This window comes from Prosopis cineraria, unplaced genomic scaffold (genome assembly GCF_029017545.1).
Source record: "Prosopis cineraria cultivar Desert tree isolate PC_DT_omini unplaced genomic scaffold, ASM2901754v1 PC208, whole genome shotgun sequence".
NCBI lineage: Eukaryota > Viridiplantae > Streptophyta > Magnoliopsida > Fabales > Fabaceae > Prosopis > Prosopis cineraria.
The window spans coordinates 21,642-45,514 of NW_026555535.1; the positions used below are offsets into that span (position 1 = coordinate 21,642).

General features: G+C 31.7%; 2 protein-coding genes across 3 annotated transcripts; both read left to right on the top strand.

The window, feature by feature from the left end:
• LOC129295876 (aspartyl protease AED3-like) lies at positions 1 to 3,807 on the top strand. The gene is made up of 3 exons (XM_054934468.1): positions 1 to 536; positions 1,844 to 2,318; positions 2,980 to 3,807. Exons 1-3 carry the CDS (start codon positions 72 to 74, stop codon positions 3,336 to 3,338), a joined length of 1,299 nt encoding a protein of 432 aa, XP_054790443.1. The 5' UTR covers positions 1 to 71; the 3' UTR covers positions 3,339 to 3,807.
• Positions 3,808 to 9,069: 5,262 nt separating this feature from the next.
• LOC129295877 (U-box domain-containing protein 1-like) lies at positions 9,070 to 11,179 on the top strand. Of its 2 annotated transcripts, none has more exons than XM_054934469.1 (2): positions 9,070 to 10,188; positions 10,508 to 11,179. In XM_054934469.1, the coding sequence occupies exons 1-2, from the start codon at positions 9,198 to 9,200 to the stop codon at positions 10,516 to 10,518; spliced, it is 1,002 nt and encodes a 333-aa protein (XP_054790444.1). In that variant the 5' UTR covers positions 9,070 to 9,197; the 3' UTR covers positions 10,519 to 11,179. The 2 variants fall into 2 exon arrangements, with proteins under 2 accessions (XP_054790444.1, XP_054790445.1); XM_054934470.1 differs by having other exon boundaries at positions 9,071 to 10,188; positions 10,500 to 11,179.
• Positions 11,180 to 23,873: the final 12,694 nt, after the last annotated feature.

Genomic DNA, 23,873 nt, shown 5'->3' on the forward strand with positions numbered 1-23,873 from the left:
GTGGTAGCTCTATATATTCACCAACCTTCTCCTCCATCAAAACCACCCAAAAACCCAGATCCTCCATAGCCATGAAACTCTCAATCTTCTTCCTCTTCCTCTTCTTCTTCACATCCCAAACCCTAGCCCTTAACCCTAACTGTGAAGCTCAAGATCATGGCCCCGACCTCAAGGTCTTCCATGTCTTCAGCCCATGCTCTCCCTTCAAGCCTTCCACCTCACTCTCCTGGGAGGAGACTGTGCTTCAGCTTCAAGCCGACGATAAGGCTCGCCTCCAGTTTCTGTCTAGCCTCGTGGCGGGGCGCTCCATCGTGCCCATCGCCTCCGGCCGGCAGATCACTCAGAACCCCACTTACATTGTGAGGGTCAAGGTCGGCACGCCGCCTCGTACTTTCCTCATGGCCATGGACACCAACAATGACGCCGCCTGGCTCCCTTGCGACGGCTGCGTCGGCTGTTCCTCCTCCGTCGTCTACTCTCCGGCTAAGTCCTCCTCCTCCAGAAACGTCGGCTGTGGAGCTCCACAGTGTAAGCAGGTGAGATGATTAACCTCTTTCCTCAAAGTGGAAACCGTCTCTCATCAACGCGCCTCTCTTGCGGCGCGTGAAGAGAGGTTTCACACTTATTATTATTTATAGCGTATTTTAATTTATTTATGAAATTATTATTTTTTACCCCCAAAATGAGAGCTTATTGAACCCCAATTTTCTTAAAAAATTATTTTAAAATATAGAAAAAATTATGCATAAATTTTATTAAAGCTCATAGTTAGAATTTTTTTAAGAAAGTAGTAGGGCCAAAAGCTTCTAACATATCTTTTTCTAATAGATTTTGTAATACTTCTGTTTAAAAATATAAAATATTTTTAATCTTTTGAGGTATAATCATTGCATTTTTTAAATGCTCTTATTGATAATAATTTTATATTTATTGTAAGGTATTTAATAGGAGTAAATATAAAAAAATAGATTCAATTTAAAAGTAAGAAATAATTTTATTGGAGGTAAAATTTTATTAAAAATGCTTTAAATTTTTGAACAAAGGAAGTGTTTCTTTTTTTTCAACTTTTTTCCTTTATATCAATGTTTTTACATAAAATAAAAGACATTTTAAAATTTTGGAGTTTCAAAATAGTAGAGTTTTGTATTTTTTTTAATGAATTTGCGAAGATAAAAATGTTTAAATTTTAACATTTTTCTTTAAAAAGCTATTAAAAAATAATAAATAAAAAAATTTCATCAAAATATTTTTTATTTTATATAGAATCCAATGACATAAAAAAAATTGATAAAACAAGCTGCTATAAAAAATATTAGAGAAAAATACAAGGTTTGACGCCAAAGTGATTCAAATGTAACTGGTATGTGCAAATGATTCCCATGAATGTTTATATTTTAATTTAATTTAATATAAACCATAGCAGCATATGACTTTGGTATATCACATGAAGCCATAAGCTCAATGTACTGTGAAAGTTTGTGCATATAATAAAAGTTTCACGTACATATTTGTCTACAAATGCCCAAAAAAGAACTTGCTGGCCCACTCCAATAGAATGTGCGGTTGCTGTAAATCTCACAATGTGCGGCACACTATCTCGTGTCATCATTGAACCGCAAGACGCTGGATCCCATGCGCCACCTCTCTTGGCGCGTGTGATTCTTGCCCATAAATTCAGCCGTTGTTCTCTGGCGGTGCGTCGGTGGCCCACGTTTTTTGGGGGCAAAAGTTCACGTGACACCAGTTTCCGAAAAACAAAAATATTGTGTCTTGTCTACGGAGGCAAGTAATAACGGCTCTCCAAGTTCTTTCTCAGCATGCGAATTTTTTTTTTTTTTGTCAGGTACCCAATCCCACTTGCGGCGGAGGCGCGTGTGCTTTTAACCTCACCTACGGCAGCTCCTCTATTGCGGCCAACTTGGTTCAAGACACCGTGAAGCTAGCGGCGGACCCAGTTCCGGGCTACACCTTCGGCTGCATTCATAAGACCACGGGGAGCTCTGTTCCGGCACAGGGCCTATTGGGCTTGGGCCGAGGCCCATTGTCACTGTTATCTCAGACCCAACACCTCTACCAATCTACATTCTCTTACTGCTTACCCAGCTTCAAGGCGCTCAACTTCTCAGGCTCATTGAAGCTTGGGCCTGTGGCCCAGCCCAAGAGGATCAAGTTCACTCCTCTCCTTAAAAATCCTAGAAGATCATCACTCTACTATGTCAACTTAATCAGTATTCGGGTTGGCCGGAGAGTTGTGGATATCCCGCCGGCTGCATTGGCCTTCAACCCCAACACCGGCTCCGGCACCATCTTTGATTCCGGTAATGTTCCAATCCCATTCTATCACTCAGCATAATAGTTATTTAATTATTTATGTTCAAGAAAATATTTTCTTTATTTTCTCTTGACTTTTAACACTAAAGCCATATATATTATGGTATCTTATGTCAATTGTCGCTATAATTTTTCACATAAATGAAGATAATTAAAGGGGCTAGTGTTCTAAAAGTGAAATGACTGCCAACCAAAAAAAAAAGAAGCTTGAATTAGTCAAATTGAAGCAAACCTTGAGTGAAAAGCTACTAGTTAGTGCACATCACTATCACTGTCAAGCATGTTCCCTGGTAAAAAAAGATTACTTGTTGACAATTAACTAGAGTTATCAAGACCTAGTCTAATTAGAACTACACTTAATCTTAATAAGCATGACGATACTCCCAACGAAAATAACCAAAACATTATTTGTAAACTTTTTTTTTTTTTGACATGGTCATAAAGATTAATGTGATGATATTGCTCAGGAAAATGTATGAGACATTGAATTTGTCACATTGACATATTAGATAACTTCCCATATTTACTCATTATCTATGAATAACGTAAATCACAAGGTCAAAAACAAAACCATGTGGATTATTATAAACTTAAACTTAATATTTTATATTGATATTAATATTGGTGATTTTCATGTGAAATACATAGGTACGGTATTCACCCGACTAGTTGAACCAGCATACATTGCAGTACGAGATGCATTCCGAAGACGAGTGGGTAGAAATATACCAGTTACAAGCTTAGGAGGATTTGACACATGCTACAATGTCCCAATAAACGCACCTACAATAACATTCATGTTTACAGGCATGAATGTGACACTCCCACAAGACAACCTCCTCATACATAGCACAGTTGGCAGCATCACATGCCTAGCCATGGCTCCGGCACCGGACAATGTCAACTCAGTGCTCAATGTCATCGCTAACATGCAGCAACAAAACCACCGTGTGCTCTACGATGTGCCCAATTCCAGGCTCGGTGTTGCCCGTGAGCGATGCACCTAATAGTGAAAATCAAACAAAATCCTTCAACAATAACATCATGAACGGAAAATTCTTATGTACATCGAGTGCATCCAGAGTACTTAGGAATTTTTCTATCATGAATTGGGTTGCAATAATAACATCAAATTGGGAGTTTCATATGTATGGGGTAGGGTTATTGGGACTTTGGAACAAAGAGTTCATTTGCTAACCATATAGAAGATAGTAAGGTATGGCTATAGTTACTAGTAGTACTATTAGGTATTTGGAATTGAATTCAGAGCTTTGGGCAAGTTTGGTGTCGTTTATGTAGGGTGTGTGATGGGAGTGTCACGGGTTTGTTTATCTGTAGCATTTCATGTCGTTTTGTTAATGTTGACGGCACTCTGGGTTGTCGTACATGGTCGCGGTTGATTTTTATATGATTGTCATATTCGGTAATTTCATACTCTTGCATGTTTCACATGAATAATATATTTGCTTTCTAGTACGAGTGATAGCTCCTTTTCTTTTTCTTTTTTCCTTTTGTTTTTGTTTGGGGTAACATTTTACTTTGGTTTTTAGTCTCTGCTTCTAAGCTTCTTCTTGACGAAATGTTTACTTTATTGTATGTTTGTGTGGCTTACAGCATCCATGTTAATTTTGTTGAAAGGCATTAAAAGTAATGAATTTACAATTTTGAAAAAAAAATATGCAGTGTTGATCACTCATTTTTTTTAGTTATCAATTCATTTTTTTAAAATTTGACTTGTAACAATTCAATTTTTATAATTTTTTATTTAGTAAAATTCAGTTATTATCTTTATAATTCTTTAATTCAATAAATTACAAGTTCCAAGTTATATGAAATTAAAGTTCAAGAACAAATTCAATAATTAAAAGAAAGTTTAAGGAGAAAAAAATTATATTATTCTTAAAATTTACATTAAATCAAGTGTACACAAAGAAGAATCATCAATACGTTAACATATAAACTAAAATTTATAATAAATTATACTATTTAAAATTATAACAAGTGAGACATATTCTTGAAGTTATATGTATTGGAAGACAGTTTCAGTTTAAATGGAAAATGAATCAATTTAGTATTTCTCAAGTGGGTAGTGAGCATGAAATGAAATTTGTTAGGTAAAATATATACACAATATTAATTATGCTTCTATTACTATTTCAAATTAACATTATTTTTTATATTTTCATTGACATGCTCAAAGGAATTTTTATTTATAAAATTATTTTTAATATATTTTTTAATTTCATTATTATATGTACTACACGACATGTGAAGTGATATTTTTTTTTTTTTTTCCCGGGGGGAATGGGGAAAAGAGTTATCTTGTAGTATCTGCTTTATGATTGAAAATTATTACTGATAGCTTTTACGCTGATGGCATATACGTATACTAATAATTTTTTTTATAATAGTAATTATACATTTGTATACATTAATAATCTAACGATTTCAGACAATACAACAAAAATAGATTTTACTGATCTTGCCTCTAGACAAAGGGAGTCCATTCAAATAGTCATAATCAGCGGCAATGAAACCTTGAGATTATTGGCCCACTTGATAAGCTTTTATATAAAGATTTAATTAATAAATAATACTCTGTCCATTAAAAAAATATAAAATATTTTTAATTAAATTTTGTTCCCGATAAAATATTTACTTATCTTTAAACTATCCCTATATTTTTATATTTATTCCTATTTAATAATATATTTTAATTTAAAATAAATATAAAATAATTTATTGAATAAAGATACTTTAAAAAAATAATAATTATATCTTGAAAGACAAAGAGTACATTTTTATCTCATTTAATATTTGGGATGGACTTTTAAGCTTTTGAAATGTTAAGAGTTATTTAGGTAATTTTTTAGAGCACAAAATGACTTTCAAAAAGTGGGTTGTAATGAGTTTGAAATGTGAATTTTGAAACTCTATTTTTTGGTTAATTTCAAATGTGGGTTTGAAATATAGATGTTATTTTACTTTCTTATTTTTTTATTTAAAAAATAATTAATTCATTAAAAATATAATTTTATTTAAATAATAATAATAATTAGATATCAATTTTTAACATTATAATTAAATAATTAATCATGCTAATTTTTAACATTAATGTATAATAAAAATTACAAATTTTTGTCACATTTTTTATAATTACAAGTTAAAAAGTATAAATAATTAGAGATTAAGTTTTTAACATTATAAATTAAATTTTATATTATTTAAAATATTTATCACATATTTTAAATATTTCAAATACATTACATTTATATAATAAAAATTATAAATTATTATAAATCAATGTTCTTTTTATAATTATACATTTAAAAGTATATTTTACTGTCATAATCCAAACAGTTTACCAAACCAACTTTAAAAAAAAATGTATTCGAATACAAATTTTATTACAACAGCTGACTTTTATTAAATTAACTTTTACCAAATGAACTTTCAATAAATAAACTTTTGATGAACTGAAAACCAAACGCACATTAAAAATATGTTAAATTTTTTAACATAAAATCTTTTAAAAAATACTTTATATTTTTTTATTGAGGAGTATAATATTAGATAAGAATCATGTGGTTTGATTCCTGGGCCTTTTCTTTAATTAAAAAAGTTCAAATATAAACTTTTTTTAAAAAAATTCAACGATTAGATTCACATATTAAACTTTAGCCGTCCACCCTTGTCGAGTGAACGTCAAGGACGCAAGCAATTTTTTACTCTTCAATACGAGCTTCCATAATTTTTTTAATTCGTAATTATTTGTGTAGCTTTCGATTTTGTTTGACCAGAGTGTAATTTTCAATTGTATACGTACACTTTGGCCAAAAAAATTGCATGCGCATATTATGCGGACGGCCTATTTTATAGTCAAAATTATAGAAATTATATGAATAAATTTATACTGTGGCGTGTGACTTAGATCACAGAGTGGCCTTTCTTTTTTTTAGTATTTCCTCTCATTTAAATCCCCTCCAGTTGGAATTAGTGAATTTAGGTGAAGCTTTCCATTTTTAATATTTCCCCTCATTTTATTATTTTCTTTAAAATATAAAAGCTCTTATCTCTTTCTTAAAAAAAAATTACTGAAATTAATCAATTTCAACTTCAGAAGATTTAAATCCAGAAACAGAAACAGTTATGTTGGTTGGCTTGCTCATAATGCTAATTGTAAAATGCAGAACTTTTCTAATATCCAATATAATCTAGTTTCTTATGAGTTTGCACTACTTATGCCATGGTTTTGTATTAAAAAAAATCTTAATTAACTAATAAGGGATTGTTCTTGCTTAACCAATGACCTCAAGGTCTTGAATTCAAACCTAAAAAAATGCAACAATGTTTAAACTTTGTGGAGGACTTGAAGAATAGATCTAGATTACATGTAGTATATTTGATGTAGTAGATGGGAAGTGGGATGATTCTAATTGTTCATTATATTTAATGGTTTTAAAAAAGAGGGATGCACAACACATCTTATTATTGGCAAAGTTAGTCCTTGCACAATCAACGATGGGAACAACAATTGACATCAATTCCATCTTCACTTCTCTCTCAACATCTGGTTCATGAAGGAAATGAATGATGATGAAGGCGTGTGAGAGAGGGTTGAGGGGACTATGTTCCTCAAATGAGGCACGGGGGAGAGGGAAGGAGATGGTAGGGTAAAGAAAATTATTAAAATTTTACTGAAATAGTAAAGTAAATTAATTGAATGCTAACTATAATTAAAACATGTGAATTGGAATATTATTTTTATTTGCCAAAAACCATAAATGATTTGATGGTTCGGGTATATACAAGAATTTCTCTGCAAATACATGTTACATGGTACCAAGCCATTGACTTTTGAGAGAATGAGAATTAATTAATGAGGATTCGACAATTACCATATTTGCTTGTTTTTCACCAAATTTTCACCGGATTCTCCTACATGTGAACATCAGGGGAGGCTCATATGGTGGTGTAGTTTGAAATAATCAAGAAAGCCACATGACAAGCTTAACCTTGTGAGAACTCTAATTTAATTGTTAATATAAACACTCCATTCAGATTGCTCTGCTTACTCCCATTAAATATTTTGAGAAAAATACTTATATTTAATACTCCCTTGCACCTTCTAAATATATATATTTTTTCCTTAACATAAGAATCTTGATGAGATATTAATTATATTTTTTCAATATCATTCATATTAAAACTCTTTTACTATGAGAAAGAATGCAATATAAATTTAAAAATTGTTCATTTAAATAGTAATAAGATTAAAAGTTTATTATGTTTTCAAACATGATATAACCACTATATCTTGATTACGTTGAGATAGTTAATAGTGCCTTGTAATAGCAATTAGGGAGTGTCTCATGTTTTTCATTTCAAAGAAAATTTCATATTCAACTTTTAAACTGATTAAACAACCAATAGGGTTTGAGTTAAGTGGAAAGAGTTAATCTCTCATAATGTGATAAACTAATATTTAAATTTCATGGGAAGACATGCCCATTTTATTGCTCGATTGCAATTCAAACATGATTATCTTTAGAGTTAAGAATTATTTTTGTCTTTGAACTATATAAAACATATTACAAATGATCCTAAACTCAACTATAAATTAATTTTATTCATCAATTTTAAAAATTTTCTTTCTCATTACCCTACCATTTTTTAACCTTTATTGGGCCCTTCATTATATTTTTTATTATAAAATATTTGAGTCAAGGATGTCAATTAACCCTTCAAATAAAAGTTAAGGAACAAAAGTAACTCTTAACCAAATAAAAAATATTAAAAAATAGTGAGTTTCACTGATAACTAACAGATGTTAAATGTTTTTAACGTTAGGGTGATGACAGAGTTAATCTTTAAAGTTTATGAATAAAATTGACCTATAATTAACTTTAGGATTATTTGCAATCTTTCGTATACATATCAAAGATAAAAATAACTATTAACCCTTATTTTTAATAGGAATATATTTTTGAGTAATAAAAAAAGGAAAAATTAATTTTTTAATCTCCCAACTTTTAACTCACTTGTAACTCAGTCCCTCAACTATAACTCACTATGACTCAGTCCCTCAACTTTTGATTCACCTATAATTTGATCCTTATTTTTTAATTTTTTTAAAATTTTTTTATCAAATAAGAGGGATAAAAAATGTTCATATATTATTCTAAAATATCCTCCTCTTACTCATTAATTTGAGATCTAAATTAACATGAAAAAAAAATTAACAAAAGTTGAGGGACTAAATTGTAAGTGATTCAAAAGTTGAGGGACTGAGTTATAGGCGAGTCATAGTTGAGGGATTGGGTCACAGCGAGTCATAGTTAAGGGACTGAGTTATAAGTGAATTAAAAGATGGAGGACTAAAAGACTAATTTTTCTTAAAAAAATAATTTCACATTTAATAACTCAATTAAATTGGAGTTTGGATTTTAAAAATTATCATAAATTATTATCACATTATTTAAAAGAAAACTAAATTTATTTATTTATTTTTTTGCCTTCCATGTTGAATTAAATTTGGTATCTTTGAGGTATGAATGACAAGAAACAGGAAAGATATAGACTTGAGTGGTCTTCTCACGGAAGGACTGCGGACCTCGTCTCACTTCACGACCTTTTGTACGTGTCAGTGGCTTCGCCGTGCAGCGTGCTCCCTCGTTCCCACGAGTGCCCAATAAAACGGCTCCAATCCAATTCCTTACTTCTTCATAAAAGGCGGCGACGCCCTCTGCCTCTCTTACTCAATCCACAACGCTTTTTCGCTTTGTTCTTCTTTGTCGTCTTCCTCTCTCTCTCTCTCTCTAATCTTCGAAAGCCCATAGCGAAACCACCCAGAACTCAAAAATCCCATGGAGGTTAAGCGTCGAACGGTTCGCTCCCTTGTGGGGAAGCTGAGCTCTGTTTCTGAGCAGACCCAGCTCGATGCTCTCCGCCAGCTGCGCTTGATGACCAAGCAGGACGAAGAGGCCCGACCCGTGATCGTTGATTCGGGTGCGATTCCCTACTTGGCTGATACTCTCTTGTCGTCTTCACACGATTTCCAAGAGAACGCCTCGGCGACGCTTCTCAACATCTCGATTTCCTGTAGAGAGTCCCTCATGTCCACACGCGGAGTGCTCGATGCCATCTCGCACTTGCTTACCCGCCATAACTCGACTTCGTCTGCTCCCGCTGTCCAATCCTGCGCCGCCACGTTGTACAGCCTCCTCGTCGTCGATAACTATAGGCCTATCATTGGTTCCAAGCGTGACATTGTGTACGCGCTCGTGGATATTATCAAAACCCCCAATTCGCCGATCAGATCGATCAAGGACGCTCTCAAGGCTCTGTTTGGAATCGCTCTTCATCCGCTTAATCGGTGCACGATGATACAACTTGGTGCGGTTGAAGCTCTTTTCTCGTTGGTTCAGAAGGACCGGAAGGTCGGGATTGTGGAGGATGCGACGGCGGTGATAGCGCAAATCGCGGGCTGTGAAGAGAGCGAGGAAGCGTTTCAGAAGGTGTCGGGAATCGGTGTGCTGGTTGATCTTCTGGATATGGCGAATAAGTCGAGCATGAAGACGAAGGAGAATGCTGTCTCTGGGTTACTGAAGCTAGTGAGATGTGGAGGGGAGAAAGTAGCCATGGATGTGAGAATGAGAGCTTTAGGGGCATTCGATGGAATTGCGGACGTGCAACTGAACGGAAGCACCAAAGGGAAGAGCAAGGCGGCGGCGTTATCGGTGGAATTGATCGGAGATGGAAACCATTGGAATACACAGAGGGATTCCCGGTTTGATTCCTCAACAAGTCAAGACTCATCATTTTCATTCAATTTCTCGACAGATTCATCAGAATTTGGTGTGTAGGACCATATATTTCAAGTACTATTATTGATTGACTATTCATTTCATATTTTTCTCTCAATTTTTGTCTTATCAAATTAGTTTGATAGATAATGTACAAACCAGTACAAGGTACTGATTCGTTCTGGTCTAGTTAGGCTCTGTTGATCAAGTTTTCTGTATTGTAAACGTAACAAAAGGGCAGATATTAATCATATATGAAAAAATTCGGTTTGCCTCATACTACTCTGTTCAGTGTTCACCCTGTTTTATGCTGCTGAAGATTTGTTCTTTATTACTTTGATTTTGATTGCAACCTCTTGTTAGGTCTATAGTTCTGATTTAATCCCAAAAGATCTGTGCATCAACAGCTCAAGGTGTGTGAATCAGTGCACTAATTCTCTGACCTTCGTGCTTAAACTGGCATGCTAGAAATTTGGTGCTTTTCAACAGCTGAAGTCTTCCACTTTTGAGAAATCCAAGCTCACTCAGAAATATTGAGTAGTCTATTAGTGAATCAAGATGACTTACTGTGTGGGAGGACTACTTGAGAGCAACAATCAACCCCACAAATACGTTGGAAGACATGCTGTGACTTTTTATGATTACACTAAAATGCTAGAAATGGGGTTCAGTCAAATTTGTCTGTTTCTTGTTTAGTTGCTGTGGGAGTGGCTACTGGCTAGGCCTAGGCCCCACCGTCACTGTGAGTTGGGTTCACTATATACGTACATGTGTAAGTGAAATTGCGCGTTTATATACTAAAAGTGTGGCATTTCACTATTTGGGTACTACCAGTATTGCCTGCTTCTTGAAGTGGATTGGATTACAGGAACAAACTTGGATATAATCTATGACTGCTAGATCCTCATTTTATAGTAGAAACTTTTGAGTCCTGAGACCAGAAGCTGAAGGCTGGACTGTCTACTTGTTATTACATCACTAGTTTTGATAGGCCATCAATGGATCAATCTTTTGCATGAAGATGTGAGTAAGCAATGGGCTGTGTTTCTTTCTTTCTTTCTTTCTTTCTTTCTTGAATTTCTTAAGGATATCTAGCACGAGTACTAGAGGCTAATCCCTTGAGAAATTAAAATAGTGATTTCCATTTAAGCAGCTGGTCTCTCTCAGCATATGCTATTTCATGTACATGGCCTAGGAATCGAACTCTGTTAACATGCTTTAGGGACCTGGATAATTTGGATATTCTTAATTGTGTTTTTCTAAAGAAAAAATTACATAGGTTCCACACAAAAAAATTAATTACTACAATATTTATTAATTGTCAATAGCTTAGTTCAATAGTTAATAGACTTTATAGTAATTAATTTCTTAGTGTGGGATTTCAACCTAATTCTCCCAAAAATTTAAGAATTTGAAGATGTATTTTCCTTATATGATACTCCCTCCATTAAAAAATGTAAGACATTTTTGACTAAATCTTATCTCCTAATAAAATATTTACTTACTTTCAAACTAATTTTATCTTTTCATATTCACCCTTATTAAACACCCTACAATAAATATAAAATCATTATCAATAGAGTCACTTCCGAAAAAAATAATAATTATATTTTAAAAGATTAAAAATACCTTATATTTTTTAACATTAAACTTTTTAAAAAATATTTTATATTTTTTAATAAAAAGAGTATTAAATAAATCATAGAGATTTTATTTAAAATTGAATGAAATTATAAAGATTGAAAGAGTGGATGGACTGAAGAAGGCTAAGACAAACATAGCTGTATGTGATTGGATCGATGGACTGAAGAAGGCCAAGACAAACATAGCTATGTAAATTCTTGGGTTGATGCAGATTGCCAAGAATAGTTTTGGACATGGAAGTGTGTTAGATTGGAGGTGGGTCCTTTTGAACAAATGTGTCAGAAATTCTTGCATGCTTTTTTGGGATTGACTCAATCTACTTTGTCTCAATGTGGTAGGGTCCGTCTCTTTAATAACTGATAATTTTTTTAGGGACAGATTCTCCTTCCTGTGAAATTGACCGAAAGCTGCAACTGAGCACTATTCATTGTTATTTTATAAGAATTTAAAAAAAATGTCAGAAAAATCCCTAGAATATGTAAACAATAGTAAAGCCAAAAAAAATTATTCCCTTCATTTAAAAATATCAAACATTTCTTAAAAAATTAAATATTTAAAAATATAAATATTTTTAATTTTTTAAAATATAATTATTATTTTTTTAAGTGCTCCTATTAATAATAATTTTATATTTATTATAGGCTGTTTAATAAGAGTGAATGTGAAAAGATAGAGTTAGTTTGAAAATAGATAATTATTTTATTGAGGGTGAGATTCAGTTAAAAATGCCTTATATTTTTAACGGAGAGAATATAATTCTTCTCATCTTTTTAACATTAATAATTTTTGATAAAATGATTATAATAATTTAAGTTTAAAATAAAAAAATATGCTATTAGTAACTACTTTATTTTAAACAATAATTAATTTTTTTTTGACAATAACTAAAATAGAACAAATAATTATAATTTTTTATGCAATTTTTTATTACTAAAATTTAAGTATTGTAAATATTCATGATTACTTTAATTTAAATAATGACTATTTTTTTCACAATGATTAAAATAGAATAAATAGTTATAACTTCTTTGTGAGAAAAATAATAATTGGTTAAAGTAAAGTACTGTTATTAATATTTATTTTTTAAATGATAGAAATTTAGTCATTTTCTTAAAAATCATTTATGTTAAAAAAGTCTTTAAGAATTTAAAAAGAATTACTCCCTCCGTTAAAAAATGTAAAACATTTTTTGAAGAGTTTGATGTTAAAAAATGTAAGGCATTTTAATTTTTCAAGGTGTAATCATTGTTTTTTTAAAAGTGCCCTTATTAATAATAATTTTATATTTATTGTGAGGTATTTAATAGAAGTAAATATAAAAGGATAAAATTAATTTAAAAATAAGTAATTACTTTATTAAAAAATAAAATTTAATTAAAAATTTTTATACTCCCTCCAGTCCACAATATTAGACGTTTTCTAGAAGGAAATTCTGGTCCACAATATAAGTCACCAAGAGATGATGACTGTGCATTTTACATTAAAGTTCCCAAAATACCCTTAGTGGTATGACATTTCTAACGCCCTGCCTGTGTCTGTGGCTCAACTCTCTCTCTCTCTTCAAGTTGAGCTTCTTCTCTCACCGTGTTCAGTCTCTGCCGTCGATCGCTTCCCTCATTCTTCCCGTTAGCTCTCGCCTCATCGGTGATCGGCTTTCATTTCTAACTTTCCTCTTCCATCGTGGTCCACCTCAGACTCGCTGTGAAAGGAGTGGTTTGAAATGTCAATGGATCTTCGCCGTTCAAGCTCAACGAAAAAGGGCTTTGAAGATCTGTCATAGGATGAGATAATGGGCTGTATAGTCGACGATTCTCTTGATGGGGAAGAAGATATACCCCAAGTAAACTTCTCTAGAGAGGTGACGTCTCTGAATTGGAAGATTTCATGGGCACCTCGTCCGAAGGATTCTTTGCTTGGGTCTTTCGATTTTGTTGACGTTGAGGTGGTGCAGCAAAAGCAAGTCCAGTCCTTTGATTTGAATGAAGAGGCAATGAATGACAGTGAAGAAGTGAGCAGCGACAATAGCAACGGCACATCTGACCGGGGAAGAGAAAGAAAAAAGATAAAGATTGTCCACCCATTCAATCTGAACAAATTTCTATTTCCAGAGGAAGACTATGCGCATCTGACCGAGGAAGAGAAAGCCCGTAAGCGATTTGTATACGACACTTTGCATTCTATGCTCTGATTAGTGTTGAATTTCTGAGCCTTCTGTAGTTCTGTGTAATTTTAATTAGTCCAGACTTTAAGCTTATTCTGATGCATAATAGTTTAGTTTATTTTGGTTAGGCTAAAGTTGCATGTCGATGATCTTCTTTTTTGTTTAGTCTAATGGATGAATGTATTGACATTTTAGCCACTTTTTGCGTCTCTATTATATTAGAATGATAGATGATGATATTTAAACTAATGGCAGATGTTTTGAATTAGCAAGCTTTCTGTTTTGTTTTTTTTTTGAATTAGCAAGTTTTTTGTTTTAGCGAGCTTCTGCATCTCTGTTATGGTAGGGATTACATGTAGTTAGGAAATTATAAATGGATATGCAGTGTCAATATGCAGTGCTGAATATTTAGCCCTTTCATAATTATGGAGTTAATTTGAATCCTTAAAGATTTTTTTCTTCTTTAATTTGATATGTAGCATCAATAGGCATTGTCAATATAGAAATTGTTGGCAAATTATAAACTACCTACTTCATATACAAATTGCTTCATTTACTATAAAATATTGACTGTTAATATTATGTGTTGTAATTTATATGAAAAATTGTAACACAAAATATTAATGACCAAAACATTGAGGGTTCATAAAAATATTGTTAACCTTTAGAAGTTCATGTTATTTCATCATATTTTCCTTATATTCTAATCCATTTTAGTTCAATTGTATATGTTTTTATTGCCCAAATTATGAAAATGTGCATTTTGTTTTGGGCTTATGTTCTTAGCTTTCATTTGATATGTTTAGCCTAATTTCATGTTATTTTGATTTAAGTTTTGATTAGAAGCATTTCTGAAACTTGGTGGATGTTTTTGGAAGGCTTTTGGATGAAGAAATCAAGAGCAAAATGAATGATTTTGTTAGCTGTAAAAACAGTGCAAAACTGCTAAAGTCGTCCCAAAGTCGTGACTTTCCTTCGCGACTTTCGCCGCTATCAGAAAAACGCTGCGTTTCATTTATCAAAAATTAGTTGGCTAGGATACATATAAGCTGAGAGCTCGACCCAGAACGCATTCTTTAGACTTTTAAATACTTTTGGAGCTTGGTTGTGCTAGGGTTTGGGCATTGGAAGAGTTGGAATCAAGAGATTGAAGCTTTGAAGACATTTGGAGCTTATTTTCTTTGGTTTTTCTATTCCTCTTCCCTTTCCTCTCTTGTAATCTAAAATAGGTCTACTTATTTTGTATATTTATAGCTTGTGGATGATTATGAGTATCTAAACCCTTTGTTCTAAGATTATTTGGAACCCTTGTATGGATTAACACTATATTTCTCCTCTCTTTTGTGATTAATGATATATATATGTGTTTATTTTACTTTTTCCTTAATGCTTCTGCATGATTGGCCACCATTTAGATGTTGGGTTCACTTAATTGATGCTTGAAAGGGCTAGGTTGAGTGTAGAACTTGGGTAATATTGTGCAAGAACTTGATATTTGCATGTTGAATGGATGGTTTTGTTAGTAAGATAGAGATATACTTGCTAGCCTTACATAGCCACATTAGGGTTGATGTTTAAAATTGAGTTTTATTAATTGTAACAAGAGATTGGGAAATTAATTTAACTAAACACTTGTTCATGACTTGAGAGAGCTTGTCCAAGTATTTTTAAAACCTTAGGTTAGCACTTATTTTCATTAAAAGCATTTATGAGAGGAGATAATTTTGGTGTTATGAAATGCAAGGGGAATAAATAATCCTAGGTCCTAAATTGTGTTTAAAGTTTATGAATCACTCACTTTTCTTTATTTTCTAGTGTTAGTTTTATTTGTAAAACCATTTTATCTAACTATGTGTAGCTCAACTTGATCAAATTTGCTTAGTCTTTTGCTTAGTTATAGTTTTCTAAACAAATTCTCAAGGGAACGATACTCTACTCATTTTATATTACTTGCTACGACCTGTGCACTTACAGTGAGCAACAAATATTCACCCTTTAATCTAAGCTATCCATCCACTTCTTCTAAGTGCTTTAACACTTCTCGGACTAGGTAGGGATCACACTTGAGTTAATTAGGCAATTCACCCCTTCTTTTCATCACATCCTTCTTCAAATGGCTTGGCTTATACTTATTTGAACCTTTGTCCTTCATAATGTCAACCATAGTAGCTTGTAGTGTTAGGAATATCCTATTCAATTGCTTAAATGTGTAAACTTCAAAGGAATTCTCCACAGCTCTAACAAGGTCCTTTATAGTTTTAGGTGCCTCTTGGTATTGTAGTACTTGAATTGCTCTAAAGTATCCAAGATCTAAAATGTTTAAATCAAGGGAGTTGGGGGGTTGAGAAATCAAGCGAATATCAAACCCACTATTACTTGCTGCCATACGAAAATCCTCATCATTGTTATCAATATGACAAGGAGCATTATCTTGCCGAACAAAAATAGTTTCATTTGCATGACATGTTGGCCATTTGGCTTTGATTTTTGGTAGCATTTTGTCAATAAGGAAAGACTTTATGACTTCTTTTGTAATTGAAGTAATCGGTTTTGTTTCCATTGTGCCTTTGCTCCTGTTCACACTTCTTCTTCTTGCTGCCTCTTTTCAAACAAAAGGGAACAAACCAATCTTCCTAGAGAAAATTTCATTTCCTTGTGCATTAAATCTAGATCTAGCCATAGCAATTAGGAACATAACTTTACCAACATAGTTCTTGTTTTTACATGTTCGATGTGGTGCCTCCTCCCCTGCTGCCAAGTAGTAGGTTTAGGATTTCTTTATTATGTAAAACCATTTTTCATCAATGTGGATAATGTTGTGCATAGATTGGAAAGTTGGGTTATTTGGTATACTTTGTTGCTCTAGCATAGATAAACACCACCTCAATCGAGCAAGCATGCTTTTCTCCTTCAAATATGGTTTGATTGCACTTGTGTGGCGTCATAGAACTCCTTTTTTTTTAAGTCTAATTAGTGATGTCTTGTTAACACCCAGTGCACTTGCAAGAGACCTATAAGTAGCCCGTCGATGTATCGAAATTGCCACAACTTGTTCCATGTTCACATTAGGTCCCTTTCTTTCACACTTGTTTGTCTTTCTATGGCTTGCATCCCCTGTTTCCTTAACTTGATGCCAAATACATTGAATGACTCTGATTGAAACTGAATATGCTGAAGCTATCTCTCTTATTATAATACTATTTAGTTTACCTTGATAGCTTGAGTTTAATAAGATCTTGTAAATGAATACACGTTCTTCATTTGATAAGAACCTTCTTCTTTTACACGGTGGCTGCCCTGGTGATTCAGTTGTGTTGCGTCTCACATCTGTCTCTGTTTTAAAAGTTTACAAATGTTAGATTTGTTGATAGACCATATAATCTAATAAACTTTTTTTTTCCTTTTTTTGCAGAAAAAACGAGAATTCATAAAAGTTGCTGTGGGTGAGCTTCTAAAACTGTGAGGATACCAGTTAAACACAAAAGTTTCTGAGGGTGAGTTTCTAAGACTGTCAGGATACCAGTTGAGCACAAACCAAGGTATAAATTTTCTTTTTGAATCACTACATAGAAATGGAAAAGATTGATGCTATTGCTTACTTTAAAAAGGAAATTTAGAATGTCTAGTTCTGTCAGCTGTTTTATTTGTTGCGTGGTGACATTATGGTTGAATGAGGTATAAAATTTTAGGACTTTACACTAGAATTTTTCACTTGTACTTCAAATGAAAATCATAATTTTCTCTCATACTGCTCAAGACTGATCTATCATGATTGTTGATATTAAAGTTTCATATTGAGTAAATCAGTACTTTTGATTCTGGTTACTTAACCCTTCATATCTGATGTATAACCATTTATTCTTGGTCTCTACTAATGATGATATTCTAACATCAAACTCTTAAAAAAAATGCTTTATATTTTTTAACATCAAACTCTTAAAAAAAATAGTTTATATTTTTTTAACAAAGGGAGTACTAAATAAATTATAGAGATCTTATTTAAAATTAAATAAAATTATAAATATTTGAAGATATATTTTCTAATAAGATACTAATGCATGGATGGACTGAAGAAGGCCAAGACAAACATAGCTGTATGTAAGTTCTTAGGTTGATGCAGATTGCTGAGAATAGTGTTGGACATTGAAGTGTGTTGGATTGGAGGTGGGTCCCTTTGAGCAAATGAGTTAGAAATTCTTGCATGCTTATTTGGGATTGACTCAATCTACTTTGTCTCAATTTGGTAGATTTGTCTCTCTAATAGCTGGTACTCCCTCCATTTTTATATATAAAAAGTTTTTTAAATTCTGTTATTTTTAAATATAAGATATTATTAACATATTTTTTAATAAATAAATTATTATACCTTTATTAAATTAAAAATAAAAAATATTTTTATTAATTTATTTTAAAAAAATTATTTTTATTTACAATAATTAAGAGTAAAATTGAAGTGTTATTGTAATTTTAATTAAATAAATAATTTATATTAATTTATATAATTTAATTAAAAATATTTTATATATAAGGATAAAAGGAGTAAATATTTAAAGGCAGATTCTACTTTGTGTGAAGTTGACCGATAGTAGACACTAAGCACTATTCATTATTACTTTTATATGATTTTTTTTAAGAAAAATGATAGAAAATCCCTAGAATAGATAGGCGAGGGTTTGTGAAATGTCATAATTCTTCTTTTTTTTTACATTAATAATTGTTGATAAAATGATTATAATACTTTAAGTTTAAAATAAAAATATACTATATATTAGTAACTACTATATTTTGAATAATAACTAATTTTTTTGGCAATGAATAGAGTGAAATAAGTAATTACAATTTTTTTTGAGTAAATTTTTTTATTTACTAAAATTCAAATATTATAAATATAAATGATCACTTTAATTCAAACAATGATTTTTTTTCTCCACAATGACTGAAATGAAAGAAGTAATTATAATTTTTTGTGAGAAAAGTAATAATTGCTTAAAATAAAGTAATCATATTGATATTTATTTTTTTAAATTAGAATATTTTAATCATTTCACTAAAATCATTTATATAAAAAGATCTATAAATACTTGAAAAGAATTATGATATTTTGTGAATCTCATTATTATATGTATTCTTTTTAATTTTATTTATAAGTCATATTTTAAAATATTTATTTAATTTCATTTATAAATCATGGACTCACGGTGAAAACTTTTAAATAACATTTAAAAAATATTTTTAAAATTATCTTTTATGAAAAAAATAATAATATAATATTATTTTTTATTTGTTACATATAAATATATTTAAAATTTTATATATTTTTATTTTTAAAATTTTTTATATTAATATTGATGAAATTGAATGAAAAGATTATATTTTAATATGATTTTTCAGTCCTTTTCTTTCATTCACTGCCACGAATTGAGGATAAAAGCATCACATGAATTGCAGGGAAAATGGCAGGGACTGTCAGAGATTTTGAAGAAGTCTTCCACTAAAGTTCAATAGCTGCATTCTTTGAAGAAATAGCCATCACTCTTTTACAATTGATAAAAAAAAATTAATCTTTTAATTTTTAATTTTTTATTTATTTGTAACTTAATCTCTCAATTATGACTAGCTGCAATTCAGTCCCTCAACTATAACTTGCTGCAACTCAATCCTTCAACTTTTGACTTACCTATAATTCGATCCTTATTTTTTAATTTTTTTTAAAAAAATTTTTATTGAACAAAAGGGATAAAAAAATATTCATATATTATTTAAAATACCCTCTTCTTATTCATTAACGTGAGACATGAAAAAAAATTAATAAATATTAAGGGGCTAATTTATAAATAATTTAAAAGTTGAGAGACTGAGTCATAGACAAGTTATAGTTGAGAGACTGAATTATAGCGAATTATAATTGAAAGATTGAGTCACAAGTGACTTAAAAATTAAAAAATTAATTTTTTTATTAATAAATCACATCAATTTTTCACATAGAATTAGTAACCCCAAAGACCAAAGGGCAAAGTGCTCCCACGTGTAACCATAACTGGCACTGTGCATTTCTTGAAAGTGACACGTTGAAACAGAACTTGATGGGTAATTTTAGCTATTTCTTTCTTCCTTTGGATGGAGTCAAGTGCATTGTCTGTCAATATTTATATACTGAAAAAATATACTTTCTTTCTTTAAAAATATAAAATATTTTTTAAAAAATTAAATATTTAAAAAAATAATTTATTTTGAGTCTTTCAAAATATAATTATTATTTTTTAAAAAATACTCTTATTAATAATGACTTTATATTTATTATAGGATATTTAATAGAAGTAAATATGAAAAGATAAGGTTAGTTTGAAAGTAAGTGACTACTTTATTGATGGTAAGATTTAATTAAAAATACCTTACATTTTTAAACTGAGGGATTAATTATTATCCTAATAATTTTATCAAATTTTGCTTCTAATCTCCATAATTTTTTAGTATTTTGTATTTTTAATTTTTATAGGGAATTAAATTAAAACTATAAAGATCTAAATAACAAATGTTATTTAGTCTTATTCAAACCACAGACATTGAAAACATTAAAAAAATATAAAAATTAAGAGCAAATTCCAATAAAATTATAAATAAATGTGAACATATTTTCCCATATACATTTGGTCAAAAAAATTTCCATATATGTCTGTGTTTGTGTGTGTGTGTGTGAGAGAGAGATTTTTTTAGTGAGACTAAAATTAAATTAAAATAACAACATAAACTTCATTCCTTTTCACCAAAACTAACTAAACTTGACACGAAAGAAAAATAATTAACTCAAAATTTCTCTCAACTCACACCAGAAAAAAAGTATAGGAAAAAAATTCTGGCTCCACACCCGCGCACACACGTGTTAGGAAGAGCAGCCTCTCACTCTTAATGTTAGGCAAAGGAAGACAAATTTTGGCTTTAAAAATATCCATTATTGCCGATGTTTTTTTAATTGCAGATGGTTGATGCTTTTGGACCTTCAGGTGTTTGCTACCGGTTTGGAGCATGAAATTGAGATTGAAAAGTGAAAGTGAAGGTAAAAGTAAAAAAAAAAAAAAAGTTATTTGATACATCGATCTCACTTTTTTAAAAAAATAAAAAATTTAATTCCGTCAAAATTAATGAAATTCACTTTCACTTTCACTTTCATAGTTATGGAACTTGCCTCCTCTCTGATGACTTCTGCATACATGTCAAATATATTTTAAAATCTCATTTTTACATCATTTGTCTCTCCCATTTCTACTTTTATTAAAAACTCTGTCATGTTAGCAAAAGGGGCATCAATGGGAGGGAGGTTGATGAGGAACATCGGGGACCTTTCAAAGCAGTGGCATCATATTATTGGTCAGTACATGGCAGGCCAACAAGGGCTTGCACGGGGCTCCAAATACCTGGGCATCTCCAATTGTCTCAAAAAATCTTACTGCAATTAATGAAGCACATAAGTTTTAAATAAAATCTCATTTCTTTTGCTTGCAGCCTCGTACGCGTGGCTGATCAATCTGTCCACTGTTATCATATGGTGTTTTCTCATTGTTTTGACCTTTCAATGAACCCCACAATTTTTTTCCTCATGATTCACAAGAAACAACAGGATAAAGAGATGAGAAATGGCAAGATTGAAAGACTTGACTGGGTCTGTGTCTCACAAGTATAAATGTAATTGGCAAGATTGAATACTTTGAAAAATCACGTATTATCTGATGCAAGTACGACTTTTGAAAGTGTTTGCTTTTCAAAATGCACGTCAGGCCACCAGCAGAATGCATTTGAAGTTTGAAGTTTGAACCACAAGACCAGCTTCTTCAATTATGTGTTGCTGTCAGTAGTCATTCTTCGTAAATCTAAAGGTAAACAATGATAGGATACCTTGTTCAACCGGTGTGAAAGTTATACTGGTTTAATTAGAGGCCTCGAATTCGAGTTTGAAACAGAAGCATAGGTGGTAGTTTTTGCTGGAGAGGATCCTATCCTGGCTTGATCCAAATTAATCTAGACAGCTATTAAATTCTCTGTGCTTGATGGCTAAAATACCAAATGCTCTACACAAAACAAATGTGAAGGTAAAGAAGAACCCAAAAGCAAGGTACTAAAAACTAATCTCGGTTAAGGCAATGGTCTAACCAGAGGTTAACCTAGAGTTAGATTAGTTACAATTAAAGTGATATAATTAATTAAAATATACAAAAATATTTATATTTGACTATAAAAGTCAGTGATGTTTAAATAAGGAAGTCATTAATTTTTAAGTAAATGAAAAATTAATCCATAAAAGTTTATACATGTCTTATACAAATAATAATTAGAACTTTAGGACAATAATAAAATACAGCAACATTAAAAATAATAATAAGAAATTTAGATTTGATTCATGAAAGATGAAAGGAAAAAATAATAAGTTAATAAAATAATAAAATTTAACTTGGGTCAACCCATTAACCAACCAAATTGATCAGGTTTGTTCGGGCTGACGTCGAGTCACAAATGATCAATTCACCAGTCATGTTGATTGGGGTTTTCAAACCGTGCCCATGAGAGAAGTGATTTGACTAAATCCTATTATCAAAGAAATAGTAAGTAGTCCATTAGTGCATCAAGATGACTTACTGTGTGGGAGGACTACTTAAGAGCAACAATCAACTTCCCGAAATACGTTGGAAAGCATGCTGTGACTTTTGTGATTACACTGAAATGCTAGAAATGGGGTTCAGTCAAGTCTCTGTGTTTCTGCTTAAGTTGCTGTGGCTAGGCCCCACCATCACTGTGGTTGGGGTTCACTATATGTACATGTGAAGTGAATATGTGAGTGTGTAAATATGGCATTTCACTCTCAGGGTAACCACCCATATTACTCCCTCTTAAAGTGGATTGGATTATATGAACAAACTTGAATACAATTTATGACTGTTAGATCCTCGTTTTATAGTAGAAACTTATTTTGTCGTGAGACATTAGGCAGAAGCTAAAGGCTGGACTGTTTCCTAGTTCCTACATCACTAGTTTTGATAAGCCATTAATAGATCTATCTTTTGCATGAAGTTGTGGATAAGCAATGGGCAGTGTTTCTTTTCTTGAATTTCTTAAGCGTATCTACTAGCACGAATACTAGAGATTAATCCCTTAAAATAGTGGGGTTCCATTTAATAGGGGCTGATCATTTCCTTGTAGATGGTCTTTCATAAACACAGTACAGGAATCGAATTCTAGTCACATGCTTAAAGGATTTGAATAACTTACCATCTGTGCCACATCTTATTGGTATGGCTGTTATTGGTATGCACGGTGTTCTTTTACACTAGACTGGAACGTTTTTCTAGTTCTGGATTATTGAAGGTTTTTAAATGGCATCTTAAGAACTTTGCACAGATGATTCAAGTATTGGTTTTAATGGTGCTTTTGTGCATTATATTGACAGTCAGATAGGTATGGGAGATGTAGTCATGTAGCCTCACCGTAATTCAATACTTTTTTTTGTTCTAAAATGTTCAAAATATAATGAGCCTGGAGGAATTTAGTAGCATTTAGTTGTTGTTAATGTTTGACTTTTTTTTTAATGGAAATTTAATGTGCATATGCATAGATATATGATACTAGTGCAAGGATGGCCTACTGAAGAAGGCCAAGACAAACACAACTATATGTAAATTCTTGGGTTGATTCAGAATACCAAAAATAGTTTTGGACTTTGAAGTGTGTTAGAATGGAAGTGGGTCCCTGTGAACAAAGTCGTCAGATATTCTTGCCTGCTTATTTGGGATTGACTCTATCAACTTTGTCTCAATTTGGTAGATTCGATGTCTTTAATAAGTGAGTGAATTTTAAGGACAGATTCCATTTCCTGTGTGGTTGACCGAAAGTTGAAACTGAGCACCACTTGTTATTTGATATGAATTTTATTGATTCACAGGCAA

What these genes read in the sequence shown, in the direction of transcription:
- LOC129295877 (XM_054934469.1), top strand. Translation starts at nt 9,198, where the DNA reads ATGGAGGTTAAGCGTCGAACGGTTCGCTCCCTTGTGGGGAAGCTGAGC.
- LOC129295876 (XM_054934468.1), top strand. Translation starts at nt 72, where the DNA reads ATGAAACTCTCAATCTTCTTCCTCTTCCTCTTCTTCTTCACATCCCAA. An exon ending in GAGCTCCACAGTGTAAGCAG is followed by an intron (nt 537 to 1,843) that starts GTGAGATGATTA and finishes TTTTTTTGTCAG; the next exon opens with GTACCCAATCCCACTTGCGG. An exon ending in CGGCACCATCTTTGATTCCG is followed by an intron (nt 2,319 to 2,979) that starts GTAATGTTCCAA and finishes TGAAATACATAG; the next exon opens with GTACGGTATTCACCCGACTA.